Source organism: Lonchura striata, chromosome 3 (genome assembly GCF_046129695.1).
Source record: "Lonchura striata isolate bLonStr1 chromosome 3, bLonStr1.mat, whole genome shotgun sequence".
NCBI classification, from domain to species: domain Eukaryota; kingdom Metazoa; phylum Chordata; class Aves; order Passeriformes; family Estrildidae; genus Lonchura; species Lonchura striata.
This window is the reverse complement of record NC_134605.1, coordinates 93346319-93361628: the sequence shown is the minus strand read 5'-3', so window position 1 is coordinate 93361628 and position 15310 is coordinate 93346319. Positions and strand designations below refer to the sequence as shown.

Here is a 15310-nt window from a genome sequence, read left to right as displayed (position 1 = left end):
AGCTTCTTGCTCAATAACATTTCAAATGTGTCAAATCAAACTTCTAAACAAAGCAGATATTTGAATATGGGAAAAGGTATGATTACTGTGCTTGAGGAGAATCTCACCCTTTTTTTTTCTTTTCCCATTAGCTGAGAAAGTTGACAAGATAAGTTTTTCCAGTTATTGTTTTAACTTCTTTGAATATTCTAAATGGTGATTTTCCTTTGGGATATAATATAAGAAATACATTTCACTGAAGAGAAATACTACTGGTATTAGAGTTACTGGTTTTGACTTTCCACATTTAATCACCCATACTTCTAATTTTTGATAGCATTCTCTTTCATTCTTCCTTTATAGTTTGACTTGCAAAATCAAGCCATGACCAATAGCTTGAAACTATGTGAAGCTACTCAATCCTTCTTGTAGGGGGGTACCTAAGTAGAAGTTAGGAGAAGTGGTGTTAGAAGTGAGGTGTGTCAGGAATGGCCAGAGTATTCTTAGTTGCAGTAGTTGCTCTGTGTACTGTTAAGACTTGATGAAAAACATAATCACATCAACAGGGATTCTGCCCAGTACATCTTCTATAGACACACTGAGTGTGCACAGATCACTGCAAATCTTTTTGTCTAGTCAAGACTGTACTGAGAAAACTCAGTAAAGCTTGACCTACAGCATTTGGGTTTGGACAGCAGGAAGTCTGCCACTAAAGCTAGCCAACGTTCATACAGTCAGAGAAAGTTCCTAAATCCCAGATTTTTAAACACTCAGATGAGGAATACAAACTTGGTGAAATCTACTAATTCTAATAAGTTTTAAAATGCTGTTGTTCTGCTCTGAAAGTCTCCAATACCCAAAAATGAAGCCTTAGCATTGATTCATTCTAAGTGAATGTGATCAGATGTAGTAGAAGGCCCTTTACTGAGCAAGTACACAAAATAAATCACCATGTGGGAAGACTGATATTACCATTTAAGTAAAGTTTGCATTGCAAGTGTGGGCTTCAAGATTTCCTGTCTGTGTCAGGGATTTCCAGACAATGTCACTTACCAATTATGCTTTCAGTAAAAAAAAAAAGAAAAAAAAAAAAAAGTTACATCTCCCTAATGCTAATTTAACAGGGTAAATGAATCATGTCTGTTAAAAGGAAGCCACAATGCATATTTTACATAGAAATGAGTGTTCCTTGAGGGCTGTGAAAAAACTGACAAAGGGGATTTTAATGGAAATTAATAACCTTCTTAAAATAGAATCAGGACTGCAGATACTTATTAAATTATGTTAAGTACATTCAGACAATTTTTATGCATCACTCATCAGAACTTAAACCAAGTTTTGATGCTTGGTTCCAAGTCTGGGAAATTCATAAACAAACATGAGGCAAAGAAATGGCACGTCATTAAATTCTAAAAACTATACTTGTGAAATGAAGATACAGCTGGGTGGTGATTGTGATGACAGGGACTACCCTACTTACAGCTGTGTCCTCCCTGTATCCTGCCTTTTCCCACAAGATACTTCATGTTCTAATTATCTATTGTGATTTTTTTCCTTGCTTCTACTTTTTATTAACAGAATATTTGAATAAAGACATGAAGCAGTCTTTATGAAGTCTGATTAACACCTTGCTAATGCTTTACAGCTACATATGCTGCTACACAAATGTGAGATTGCTCTTGTCCCAAGTACAGAAAAAGTACTTTCATGTGTTTTGTAAACACTTAGGATTGTTAGCATACTTACAGTGTCTTTAAGATAGTCTAGATACATTTTTAAAGGAGACATAACTTTAATGCTCCCAAACTTCTAACTAAACAGAGAATCTATCGATTTTAAAAATAATACTCTTCTTCTTTTAAACAGGGGGATTGCATATGAGGAACACTGATGTGAAGAGAACTTCCTGAAGGTCATGCAAAGTCAAATTTAGCTAGCAGGGAATCACCTTCCAGAATAGACTGCAGCCTCAGCCTTCCACTGAAACAGTTGCACAAGGTGAATACATTTTGACAGTGCTCCTAAGTATCTGCCCTTAAAGGAAATTTTTGCTCATCACCCGGTGCAGTGTAGGGGGGACCAGTTATTTTGAGAAGGATTGCAGTGCCTGCAGATTGCTTAAAATTTCTGCAGAGAAACGGGAAAACCAGAATTGCTTTTCAGGCTGTTGAGGTGCTCATCGGGGCGATCTCCCGCCCCACCAAAAGAGCTCAGGTTTTCAGGAGTTGAGCTAACGCAGTGAGCCGCGGGAGGCGGCCGAGCCGCAGGGTGGATCCCCCAGGGAAAGGAGAAGCTGCGGTTTAGCCCCGGAAGCCAGAGACGGTCCCTCCTGCTAGAGCGGCGGCCCCGAATACTAATCCAGGGAGGTGGGGGGGAAGAAGCCGCGGGGCAGCGGAGGAGGGCGCGGATGCTGAGCGCTGTTGGGTCTGTCCCGCAGGTGATGGCCGGGCCGCGGCGGCCGGCAGCGCTCCGCACGGACCAGGCGCGGCGCCGGCGCAGGTAGCGCGGCTCCATGGAGGGCAGCGGCGCGGCCCCGGAGGAGGAGGAGAGCGGGGCTGCGAACGGCGCTCCCCCGCCGCCGCCGCCCACGCCCGCCGCCCCCTGCGGCTTCAGCTCCTCCCTCTGCTTCAGCGCCGCCGCTGCCGAGCCGCAGCCGCCCGCGGCCGGCGGCCGAGTGGTGCAGAACCAGTGGGAGATCAACAACGCCGTCCGCCAGCCGGAGGAGGAGGATGAGGAGGTGGTGGGACCACGGGACCGGCCGTCGGAGGAGCCCGACCTAGTGATCGAGGTGTCGGGCCGCCGTATTCGGGCGCACAAGTCGGTGCTGGCGGCCAAGAGTGACTACTTTCGTGCCCGCGCCTCACGGGACGTCCTGCGGGTGAAGGGGGTGAGCTACGGGGCGCTGCGGCTGCTCATCGATTACGTGTACACGGCCCGCATGGGCGAGGTGCGGCACGACAACCTGGCCGAGGTGGTGAGCGGTGCCCGCGTCCTGCAGATGCCCTGCGCCCTGCACTGTGCCGCCGAGGCCATGCGCGCCCAGCTCTGCCTCGGCAACTGCTACCAGCTCCTCTGCCTGGCCAAGAAGCAGCGGCTGGCGGAGCTGCGGGAGGCTGCCTATCGCTTCATGAGCGACCATTACCTGGAGGTGCTGCGGGAGCCCAGCGTTTACGGCCGCCTCAGTGGCGCTGAGCGGGACCTCATCCTGCAGCAGCGCATGGATGCCGGCCGGCCCTGCTTGCTGGTGGCCGAGGTCAGCGACGCCTTCGAGCGGCCGGGTGGTGGCAGCCGGCCACAGAGCCGCGAGAGCAGTCGGCCACAGAGTCCCTCCTCCGTGGTGTCGCTGGAGGAGAGTGGCTCCCTCATTCACTACTACCAGGAGGGCAGCGGTGAGTGGAGAGTGCTGACGCGCCTGCCCGAGGAGGCCAATGCCAAGGGCTGTGCCATGTGTGTCCTCCACAACTACCTCTTCCTTGCGGGGGGCATTGTGACGGGGCCGCTGGGCAGTGAACCCAGGGCCCGCCTTTCCGACAAGGTCTTCTGCTACAACCCCCTGACTGACACCTGGAGCCAGGTGCGGCCGCTGGCTCAGCCCCGCTCGCAGCTCAAGCTGCTGGCCCTGGATGGTTACCTCTATGCTGTGGGTGGCGAGTGCCTCTTCACTGTGGAAAGGTATGACCCGCGGTCCGACCGCTGGAGCCCTGTGGCACCTCTGCCCAAGGGTGCCTTTGCTGTGGCTCACGAGGCCACCACTTGCAACGGGGAGATCTATGTGTCAGGAGGCTCCCTCTTCTACCGCCTGCTCAAATATGACCCCAAGCGTGACGAGTGGCAGGAGTGCCCTTACAACAGCAGCCGCCGGCGCTCTTCTGACATGGTGGCCTTCAAGAGCTTCATTTACCGCTTTGATGTGAGCAGTGGCCGTGGTGGGGAGCAGGGCCCAGGCGGCGGGACGAGCGGTGGCGTTGAAGTTTTCCGGTACAACACAGTGGCCAAGTGCTGGAGCCAGTGCGCCAGCCTGCGGCCCAGCGGCGGCCCCATCCAGCCCTTCCGCTGTGCCCCCTTGGGCAACACCATCTACTGCGTCAACCGGACCGGCACCCTTCGCTTCAGCCTAGCCCAGGACGGTGAGGTGGAAGCAGATGGTGGGCTCAAGGGCACCTTTGATGGGGAGCTTCTTAAAGCTCCCTTGGATGCCAAGGGTGTCCTCCTACCCTTCGTGCTCACTCTGCCTGAGAGGGTGGACAAAACAGGGGACCAGGAGGGCTCCCTCCCACTGTAAGGGGGCCAGCCTGGCTCTGGCTTCCTGAGAGGGGAGTTGCGTTGCAGATCCACAAACTGACATCTACAGAGGAGACCCTCTCTATTCTGTCTGCAGAGAAAAAGGACTTCCCCTTTCCTCCTCTCTGCTCTCAAGATGTTGAGCTGGTTTTAACTCAATTGTAACTCTTCTCATGTTTGCTGGGCTTTGTGTGAAAAGCCAAGCACACAAAAGTAAAAGCTGCTATAAAGGATAATCTCTAGATTATGTTTGTGCCAATCCCCAATCTGAGAAAAACATTTTTAAACCTGGATTTCCAAAATATTCTTGACAACAGTGTCATAATGGGACGTTAGTGTTGGTTGTGTGTTTACACGTAGTTGCAATCTGGGTTGGAGACTTTGCTGTCCTTTGTGATGTTTTTCCCCCCTGGAATGATACTGAGGGATAAACATTGCTAGCAACATAGTTTAGCTGTATTTGTTTTCATGTTAAACCAACTATTTCCTGTGTTTAAAAAGTATAGGAAGAACATCTCCATCACAGCCTTTCATTTCTGCTGCAATAGATGCTTTAAGGAAGCTGTGGCACTGTGTTAGTCCCAGGAATTTCAACCACAGATGATTTAACAGATACCAAATTTAATGTTTTAAGTAACACAAATGTGAGCCACATGTTTTACTTGGTATGCAAAGAAAAAGAAAAAAAAAAGTGAAGCTACCTTTCTAAAATGTGGCATTTTATGCTAGGTATGAAATGTTGATATGTTCTTTAATTGAAAAAGGCAATGGTTTCTCTATGAAAAGATACTCTTTTATTATTTCTCGTGATACAGAGATTTTGAATTAAAAATGAACTGAAGCTCTTCAGATTGCAACCAGTTGACATGACCATGTATGGCACTAGAGCTGGGGAATAAGTTTGTACTTCATATGCTCTTTAATTAACTGCAGGTCAAGGAAGGTTAACCTAAACCAACCTGTGGCAAAAGGCCTTTCCCTCTTATTTTCAAGACCATCAAAAGGGGACATGGAAAATAGGAATGTGCTACACATATTGATTATATTGTGCACTAGCATGATGTTACTTCTCCGTCTTTTGATTGAGAGACTGCTTTATTTATTTTGAACTAATGATTGCTGTAATCAATAAGTCTTTGTTAATTGCAGTACGTGCTGTTGGCGTACGCTGTCATTGTGATTCTAAACTGCCCAAGAGTGCTGTTTGTGGGGCAGCATCCAAATGAATCAAAACCATACAAAAAAAATCTTCCTGCCTGTGGAAAGTTGGAGCACACTTTTTGTCATGTTACTCAGAACAGGAAAACCTGAAATGTCTACACAGACTATATTGAAAAGGGCACATGCATTTATTTTATATATTTTATTTTTAAAAAAAATCAGTAGGCAAGGCAAACGTTTTAGCTTTATGGTAAATCACTGAGAAACCTTTTCTGAAAAAATAACCTGTGTTTTTGCTGTTACATTGCTGTATATTCAGCATGGAACTCGCATGGACTGTGGAAGAGAACTAATTCTTTATACTCAAAGTTCTAGTATAGATTCATATTTTAGAAAGACATAGGGACATTGCATCAAAAAAGCAGATCTTTTTATGTTTTATTAAGATGTTTTTGTTAAACAGGACTTTAGCATTCTTACACATAATTGCTAGTTCCAAAGGAAGGCAGCAGGCTCTGTCCTATGAGACACCATCTGTACAAAACAGAATAGTGAACTTAATAGATGCTTCTTTTCTTTTTATTTGGGTTTTTTTTTTTCTCTTCTCATTGTTTTTGCACAGGGTTTTAATGCAGCTGATCTGGTTAGTCAATCTGTAGAAAACAGTGGTCCAGTCCTAGAAGTTCTTAGCCAAGTGAGGCTGTTCCCTAGTGAGCTAATTAAAGCATCAGCCAGGCAGGAGCTGTAGGCCTGCGGAGTGTGACATTTATCTTAGCCTCAGTACAGGCTGGTGCAGTGGAATTTAACATCCTTCACAGAGTATTTGATTTAATTCTCAGATGAGAATCCTTGGAAATATTGACTCTAGATTAAATTACAGTACTGTAGTTTGAGCAGGAAAGAAAAATTACATGTTTGCTTTCAGCATAATTTTTATGTTAACTGTAGAAAGTATTTCAAGCTGTGTAATGCAAGGCCTAGGTGCATACTTAAACTAGAGATGTAAGTGCTAGGCCAGATTTTGAAATAGTAGCATCACCAGGAACACAAGGAAATGTCTGTTTTATCTTGCAATACAAGGCAATTTCATAGTTCAAAGACTTACGTAGTACAGTTCTTACGCTACAGTGTAGTGAGGTATCGAACCATGTTTTGCATTCCTATTAATTAAGCATTTTCATTCTGCTAGTGCCATGAAAATGCTTCTAAATGAGTTTTGGGAAGTTTCCATGGTTTAAGATGTGACAATAATCCACAAACTTTTGGAATAGAATGAACCATATCTTTTCTTCCAATATTTATTGCTGTACACTATGAAGAAATACATTTCTACAGTAATAAGCATTTGAAAAACCTGCAGTGGTTTGTGTTTTTGCTAGCTCCTATTTTTTAAAAAAGTTGAATCAAGTGCTTACCTGCTTTCACTGTTTACACAGTGTTAGTGGGGAGAGTCTGGGCTTCATTAGTAGCTGTCTATCAAACCTGTTTCCTTTGCACACTGCGTAGTCATAGCCTGATGATTAACAACAGAGGCATGTTTCTAGCCAGATTTCCTACTCTGTGGCCTCTGTTTCCTCCCTGGAAGGCCTGAGGCATGTTTGCTGAGAATTTTCTCCCCCAATTCTATCTTCACAAAGAAACCCCCTCCCTGCCTCCAAACTTGGGTACTAGAACCATAATGTAGGTAGTCTTCAGGCATTTAAAGACTGAAATTGTCATTCCAGAACCCTACAGTTTTACTTAAACCTAGCAACAACTATGTCTTTGATATGTGGAGCTGCTGAGCAGTTCCCCTCCACCCATTTGGAGCTGCTCAGAGCAGTTCCACATCTACCTACCAAGTGGGATATCCAGAAACCACTGATGTAATAGGGTTTATTTTAGGTACAATCCAAAAGGCCAGGCCACCCTCAAGTTGTGTTTGCATGTGTTTTGCTTTTAAAACAGCCATTTTCTCTCGAGTAGCCTGAAGTGAACCATATTTGCATAGAACATGGGGACCTGTGTGTTCTTTCTTTGCCTGCAAGCATTCAGTCCACGTCTCCCACCCTCTGGTTGTCAGTGGGCTAAAGGAACGATTGGGACGAGTCCAGGCAGTCATGAAGGTAGTCATCCTCACTGGCTGATCTGAGACTAGCTAGAGAGACATCGTCTGTCTGTCCTGCTGTCTGTCTTCCGTGAATCTTACAGTCCTCCCATTTCAATGGGACACACAGGAGATAGTTGCCCTAATTTTTCAGGTAGTAATTTTTCCTCCCTAGACTATTCCTGTTTTCAAGATCATCTGCTAGAGAATTTAGGATTCCCATAAGAGAATTTGAATTCCTGTAAGCTGAGTAAGGACTGAACTGGGGCCTTGCAGTTGGTGTGTGTGTGTGTGTGTTCTCAGATTTCGATGGCTGTTTGAGAGTACATTGGGACCACCACCTCTGGCTCTTCCTCAGGAAGCTTCATGTAAATCCTCCAAAAGCTTACACACATAGGCTCCTGTGCATTGAGTTCTGAGTAGATTGCAGGCCCCATCTCCTGGATGGGTAATGCAACGTAGATTTACTACAAGTTGCTACAATCAGTCATGTTTTCTTTGGAACGCTTTTGCAAATAGGCTCTGTGTTTTGGGTCACCAGTCTTAGATGAGCTCGTCCATGCACTGTACTGGGCATCCAAACATACTGGGCAGCCAACAGGTAATTTGGGTTCTTCTCAGGGGTGCCACTTTTGTAAAGAGGCATTGCTGTGCTGCCGCGCTCCCGCCCCAAACACACCACCACATCGTACCTAATAATGAAATGCCTAAAGCCTTCATTGAACCTCAAACTAAATCCCAATTTAAATAAAGAAATGCTATTAACAAATGAAACTTAACTGTTTCTATCTGCTAACTTTTTCTGTAAACTAGAAATATTAATTGCAGCAAAAGCATGTGTACAGATTCTGTTTACACTTGAAACTAAGTCAAAAAAGTAATTGGCAAAATAATAATCCCGTTTGATCAAAACTGGCACTGTTAAAGCAACATGGGGAGGATGTTAGTCATACCCTAGTAATGGCTAAAAATGTGCAGTTGCTGATGTCAATTATATCCACAGAAAGTTTCTTTGTAAATAAATACCTGGTTAAATTTAAAATGATAGAAGAATAAATTACTCACATGAAAGCCATACCTCTCCTGTGCTGTTTGATTGGCTCTCAGAGTGCTGTATCCCAGTAACCACTATTCATGAGTGGCTATTGCTTTTCCTGATTTACATCATGCATTCCATTGACTGCTCCATAAATCTGTTAACTTTCATTATCACAAAGCTTAACAGTGGTGCAGGTGCTCAGTGTCTGGACTGATACGTATGTTTTCTGCTGGAATGAATCCAGATCTAGACACAATCCTATCTTTGGGCTTTTTGTTTTTTTTCCCGTAGCATTGCTCCTGAGAAACTTAAGAAAGCACAAGAAGGGGAAACAGTAGTACTGTTGAGCAGTTGTAGTAAAAAAACATATTAATTTTTCTTTTTTCTGCTGTTACTTTGTAAACTGGATTTGCATTGGTTTAGCAGAACAGCCCTGTTTGGCTACTTCCAGTAGTATGAGTCTGAGTAGTATTGTAGCAGAGTATGTTTTTACCTCTTTCCTGCCTCAGCTCCTACTCTGAGATAATATAGTGCAAGTTTGTAATAGTTCCATGCACTTACTACATTGCTGGAACTATTCTGACTTTGTATTACTGCTACTAAAAGCAGAGACTGACACACAGGCTCAGTGAAATTGTGTGCTCAGAGTATGTGATGACACACTTTTCATTTGGTTTGGCCTACTGAATGTTGAGAGCTGCTGGAATGAACCCACTGGTATTAGGAATCAGCAGGAGTGCTGGTTTTGGCTAAGATAAAGTTAATTTTCTTCACAGGGGCTGTATTTTGGATTTGTGCTGAAAACAGTGATGATAATAGAGATGCTTTCATCATTGCTGAGCAATGCTCACACACAGCCCAAGCCTTTTCTGCTCCTCACCCCACCTTACCAGCGAGGAGGCTGGTGGTGCACAAGGGCTTTGGAGGGGACACATCTGGGACAGCTGACCCCAGCTGACCACAGGGATATTGCAGACCATTTGTTGTATGCTCAGCATATAAAGTTGGGGAAAAAAAGAAGGAAGGGAGGACATTTGGAGCGATGGACTTTGTCTTCCTAAGTCATCTTATGTGTGTTGGAGCGCTGCGTCCCTGGGGGTGGCTGATCACCTACCTACCTGCCCATGAGAAGCAGTGTATAAATTCCTTGTTCTGCTTTGCTTGCAGGTGCTGCTTTTGCTTTAGTTATTAAACTGTCTTTATTTCAACCCAGGAGTTTTCTTGCTTTCCCCCTTCTGATTCTCTTCCCCCACATCACTGGGAGGAAACTAACTTTTGTGAATTACTCAAAAGGAAAGAAATGGGAGTGAGGGATAGGACAGAAGAGATGAATTCCGAGTCAAAAGTACCTACTGTATATCCAATTGAAACAAATAGCAGGGAAGGGAAACAACAGTTGGTACTTGAGACAGTGATGACTATAGGGCCAGTATTTTTTCAACTGTTTCTTGAACAGGTTTTACCAATTATATTGCTACTTATTACCATTTTACACCTGCAATGCTTCTCAAATCACTACGGTGTTTAAGCTACCTTTGCAGGAGTCTCTTGCTTTGTTTTCAAGTTGTAGTGGATAAACCCTTGACAAATCTGAACTAATGAAATACAATGTCGATGCTGCCACTTTCAACAGATTAATGCAAATTCTTTAGGCGCTGTTCACAGTCAGGTGAATTATATGTGTAACTGATGTATTAATAGTTTCATTTTTGAAGCATATATAGGCAAAGCTTTTTATGTACTCCCAATTTATGTTGAATGAAATAAATACTTTAAAAAAGCTTATGCTCCCCATTAGGGATTTCTGGGTAATTGTTGTTTTTTCTTTGTTATCCATCCAATCAGTAAGTGGTATTATATTTTTTCTTATAAAGCAAAGACAAAATTATGCAAATTATCAGACAGGTAAATATTTAGAAAATGTTTCTAAGGCTAAGCAAAAAAGGAATATTTTTATTTTACAGTGCCCTGGGTGTTTGGAACTTAAAATATTTTGCTGTGAAAGCATTTTCCTAAATGCAGATTAGCATATACTCCACTTAACTTTTATTTCCTTTTTTTTTTTTTTTTTTTTTTTGTTGTCAGTATGTTAAAGTGCATTATTCATTTATTGACGTTACATGTAGGTTTTTCCTACATGTAGGATACTCTCCTGTATTATGTCCCACATGTCAGATTTTTGTCTGGTGTAGATTTACAGCAGCATGAGTAAAAGCAGAATCAAATACAGTTTAAATTCCCTACTTTGTCTCCTTATTTTCTCATCAGATATTTTGCTTGACATGAGGCCATATGACCTGTTTGAAAACTTCAGTATTCATAGACTACATGGGATTGGACTTGCTGTAATTTCTCTTACTTCCTTACCTTTTGCAATATGCAGGTTTTCTTACATTTTCTTAAGAAGGGCTAAATTCTGCTGCTGATTGAGCCAGGGTAAATCTGGAATAGCTCAATTAAACAGCTTAGGTTACCAGGTTGTTTTTTTTTTCCATTTAGCCCCAGAGTTTTGAGTCTGTTATAAAATCACTGGGAACCTCCTTTGGAAAACAAAAATAAAAGCTCTGATTGAATAAGACTCAAGCAGTAAGTCACTTGAATGTGTTTTGGGTTTTTTTTTTTTCTTCACAAGAATATAAATTTTTAGCTCTTAATTTTTCTCTGTGTTGTGAACTACACATTGGGAAGTTTCATGGCAATGAAGTTTATCTCAAGCCTATACTCCTGCTTGATTCACTGAACATTTTGCACCTACATCTCTCAGGATGCTTAGGCTCCAGGCTCAAGCTTCAGGTGTAGTCTGGTAAATTATGTGACTTGGTCCAATAACTTGTGCCATGGTTAATTTTCCAGTTCTGAAATGATAAACCGAACAATTGTAGCATAAAAGATTTGGGTTTCAAAGACCTCTCAATCTGGGCATACAAAATCCCCCGTTGGTACCTATTTCCAGGTATAATGCATCACTTGTGTCTGTATATTCAAAATTCACAATAATTTTTCATATAAAAACATCTGTAAGCAGATGGTGTTGGCCTGTATTCCCCTGAAGGCAGAGAAGTCTTGCTGGAAAGACAAATCTTCAGTTGCTAGACTGTGCAAACAGGGAAGTCACATATAGCTGTGAACTCCCATGTCATACTGAGTAATTATCAAGTGAGTAACATCTCATCAAACATGAGTTTACAGCCTATGGACAGATGTACCTATCACAGGTGGGGATAAAGGAAACTCGAGTAGGTGTTAGGTGGGACTATGCCTAGAAACAAACCCCATTCCTGTTTCAGGATTGCATTGTCAAGGCAGCTGTCAAGAGGAGAAAGAAGTCCTGGGCTAAATAACAGCATGTGGCCAAAAGAAGGCTGGGAAGCAATAAATGTGGCAGTACCTGCAGGCTTGTTCTTAAAGTGAATGTGAAGAGGATCTCATAAATCCCAACTGGAGCAGCTGCTGGTGAGCAAGTTAAGGCAGAGGGAGAGGGGCATGACTGTGCCTGGCAGCAGTGACACCTGCCTGGTGGGTCACTGGCAGTGAGCAGTGACCAGAAGGAGCTGAATGAGCATCCTCTGAATGACAGCTGGCCTGATGCAGAGTCCTTGGGAAGGAGAGAGAAAATGATACGTGCCTGGCTGTCCTGTGCCATGCCCTTCACTGCTGTGCTCCCTGTGCTGGCGGTGCCAGTTCTCAAATTCCCTGCTGAGCAGCTTATAATGGAGAGTCTTGCAGGTGATGACTTTTTATCCTCCTTTTATTTTTAAATTTCTTTTTTTGCCTTTTTTTTTCCTTTTGTTCTGCAGTCTTCTCTTTTTTTACCTTTCTCATTATCATTTTTTTCCCTTTGTCTCTCTACTCAAACATTTCAATATGTGACACAGGGAGTCTGTGAATTTGGAAATTTGGAAATATTACCTATTGCAAATCACTGAAACTCCTTTCCTCAGGAGGCAAACTTTCCTCCCATAGCCTGATATTTTTTCCCTTCATACAGCCCTAAATTTTTAGATGAATTGTGGAAGACTTAATGTATCTGTTTTTTGGCAAAATGGAACCATGAGCAGTTCACTTCCTAAGGAAATAGAGAAAGTTGTGAGCAATTAAATTAGTCATAATGGAGACTTAAGGCAAGAGTTTGACACCTTTTGTTAAACTGACCTGAGCTTTAAGTCACCTCAGAACTGCAGCTACAGGAAAAAGGAACTGCAGGATTAAAGTATTGACCAGCTAGGAGGTCTTGGAGGAATAAAGTAATAGCACAAACTGTGGCAGAATAAAGTTAATTCCCACATCATTTAGATAACAGTGATCTGGGACTAATTTACTGACAATTTGTTAGCATTACTGATGAAGGTTGTTCTTTTTTCCTGTGTCATCACAATCCCCATCTCCATGTCTCATCCAGTTCTGTTCCCTGACCCGCTGATTTGCAGTTCGCTGCACATGTGAAAAATCATTGCAGAGTTTGACAGTAGAAGATTTGTAGGATTTTTTTTCTATTCTGTACAGGATCTATCATCCTCAATGATGGATCATTTGTCTCTCCTATATTTTTCTAGTTAAAGAAAAATGTAGAATGCTAGAACTAGAGAAATAAAACCTGAGATTAAACATAACTTTAGTGAATGCAGTTAAGGCAAATAAAGTTTTTCCATCATTGTCAGTCTCTTTTTAGACCATAATTAAGTCCTAGATAGGCAGAGAGTCGTCTTAAAAATACATTTTAAACTATTAGAAAAATGCAAAGTCATGCATGTCCATGAGAGAGTTCCTTGGTTTGGAGCAGCATGGTGTGAGAAATTACATGGGCTAATTAAAAGAAGATTAACCTCTTTGCTTTACATTCCTACTGAAGTTCTCTGCTCCTGTGTATCTACTGAAAGCAAATGGTGATTCTGACTGTGTGACTCAGTAACACACCTTGGAGGTGCAGTACTCTGTCACCCTATTCTAAAACAAATGGTGTATTTCAAAATACTTCCTGAAAGAAAAATTGAAACACCCTAATTAATTAGCCCCCTTCATACTTCCTTCTTAAGTGCTTCTTCAAGTAATCCAGTGTTACTTAACTGTAGATTCTGACTGTGTCTAAATCTGGTTTGCCTTTGACAGAGTTGGAGTATACAGGTATGATGGTAGTGCATATGGAATGTTTGACAAGCCTGGTCAATGCTGGCTCTTACTCAGCTGGCTGACACACTAATGGGAAGGAGCCCAGCCTGTCATTTAACTCATCATACCTGCTGTCATTGCTACACCAGACTTTATGAGCAGGTTGTTGGTGTACAGGTGTGTGTCAGAGTACCTGTCACTACATATGCCTATAACATGTTTTTATCCCAGGCTAGCTAGGGCCATTGTGCCTCCAGACAAGAAGAGGAAGTCTTTGCTCACCTCATACTCTCTTGTAAGCAACAACTGGTAGGCCATGGGGAGCAGAATTTGTTCCTGCTCGCACTGCCTTCCTGACCAGACTGCTTGGCTCAGTGCCTGCAGAAGGGAGCAAAACTGTATATTCCCTGAGCAAAGGTGTATATTCCCTCTCCCAAAAACAAAAGAGGCACAGTGGCTCAGATGTTATTCCTTTGTAGGTCTCTGGGGAGAGCACACTTCCAGGCTTCCTCTTACTCAAATTACAAGATTGCCCTTCATTCCCAAGAGCCAAGAAAAAAGCTCAGCTTATATGTGGTAAAAAAAAAAAACCTGTAAAAGTTATTTTTGAAGGGGCAGTAAAAAAATCAGGATTTGCAGTGGCTATCCTTGATGCTGCTACTGTATTTGAAACAGCTGGAGTGTAGGTCTCCTCATCAGACCCAAGGGGCTTTCCTCTGCACAGTTTAAATGTGAAGGGATTCAGGCAATAGGTTCACTTTCTCTGAACTCTCCCAGCTCTCTGGGAGCACTAAAAAAGGCAAAGGAGCCAGCTGAGTGACTGCAGTAGTTCATCTTCCTCAGTGCTGCACAGGGATTCTGCACTGCTGTGCTGTGATGTGGGGAGAGAACATGGGAGCAAAAAGGGGCTTGAGTGAATCATTCTTAGCGAAAAGTCACAGGTGCAGATTACCTAGGAAAACAGTTCCCTGTTAATGTTGACTCATATGCTTGCACATAGTTGAAAAAAAGACAGATAATTCTATGGACAATGAATGATTAGTTCCTGCTGCTCTTGCATTAGGAAGTAGAGACATCAAGAAGACCTAGTTTTACTTCTGGGTCTGCTGTAAAATTCCATGTATTACTGGGGAAACGCTCTTAAAGCTTCAGTTCTCTCCAAAGAGAAAAGTGGGGGTGGAGAGGGAGAGAAAGGTAGTTCAACCCATTAGGTATTAGAAATAAGTTTGTGTTTTTTTCATCAGTAAAGGACTTTGGGAATATTGACTAATACTGTGGAATGCATTTTACTGTTTCAACATTTTACTCCATGTGAACAGAATATTTTCTTCCTGTGAACCTGACCAGAATAAAAAGGAGTGAAACTGTTCCTACTTTTGTCCCTATTTGTGGCCTTTTGCAGCATTCCTGGGCTCTGAAAAGGCAGTGGGATGCTTGCCTTTCTGTAGATGCACAGATATCTGCAGTGGAGGCACCAGGTGAGTAAAAACACAAACAGATTGGAAATGGTAATAGCTCTGCTGTGCCTATTCCTCCACCTTCATCTCTTGTCCCTGTATTTTATATCAGGAAGGACATGGAGTCTTTAGAGAAGTGTGATGTTCTTCCTCACAGTCTTTTCTGAAAGACTTTATCTGAAATAATGTTCAGTGCCTTGC

General features: G+C 43.0%; 2 protein-coding genes across 2 annotated transcripts in view; both read left to right on the top strand.

Annotated features, from left to right (window-relative positions):
• Window positions 1-1927: 1927 nt before the first annotated feature.
• The window catches only part of MYOM2 (myomesin 2), a 119737-nt gene continuing 106354 nt past the window's right edge, over window positions 1928-15310 (top strand). Inside the window, exon 1 of the mRNA XM_077782382.1 lies at window positions 1928-1977. The gene's annotated coding sequence lies outside the window, so the exon portion shown is untranslated. The remainder of the gene's footprint in view (window positions 1978-15310) is intronic.
• On the top strand, window positions 2477-15025 carry KBTBD11 (kelch repeat and BTB domain containing 11). Its single transcript, XM_077782383.1, has one exon. It carries the CDS (start codon window positions 2492-2494, stop codon window positions 4259-4261), a length of 1770 nt encoding a protein of 589 aa, XP_077638509.1. The 5' UTR covers window positions 2477-2491; the 3' UTR covers window positions 4262-15025.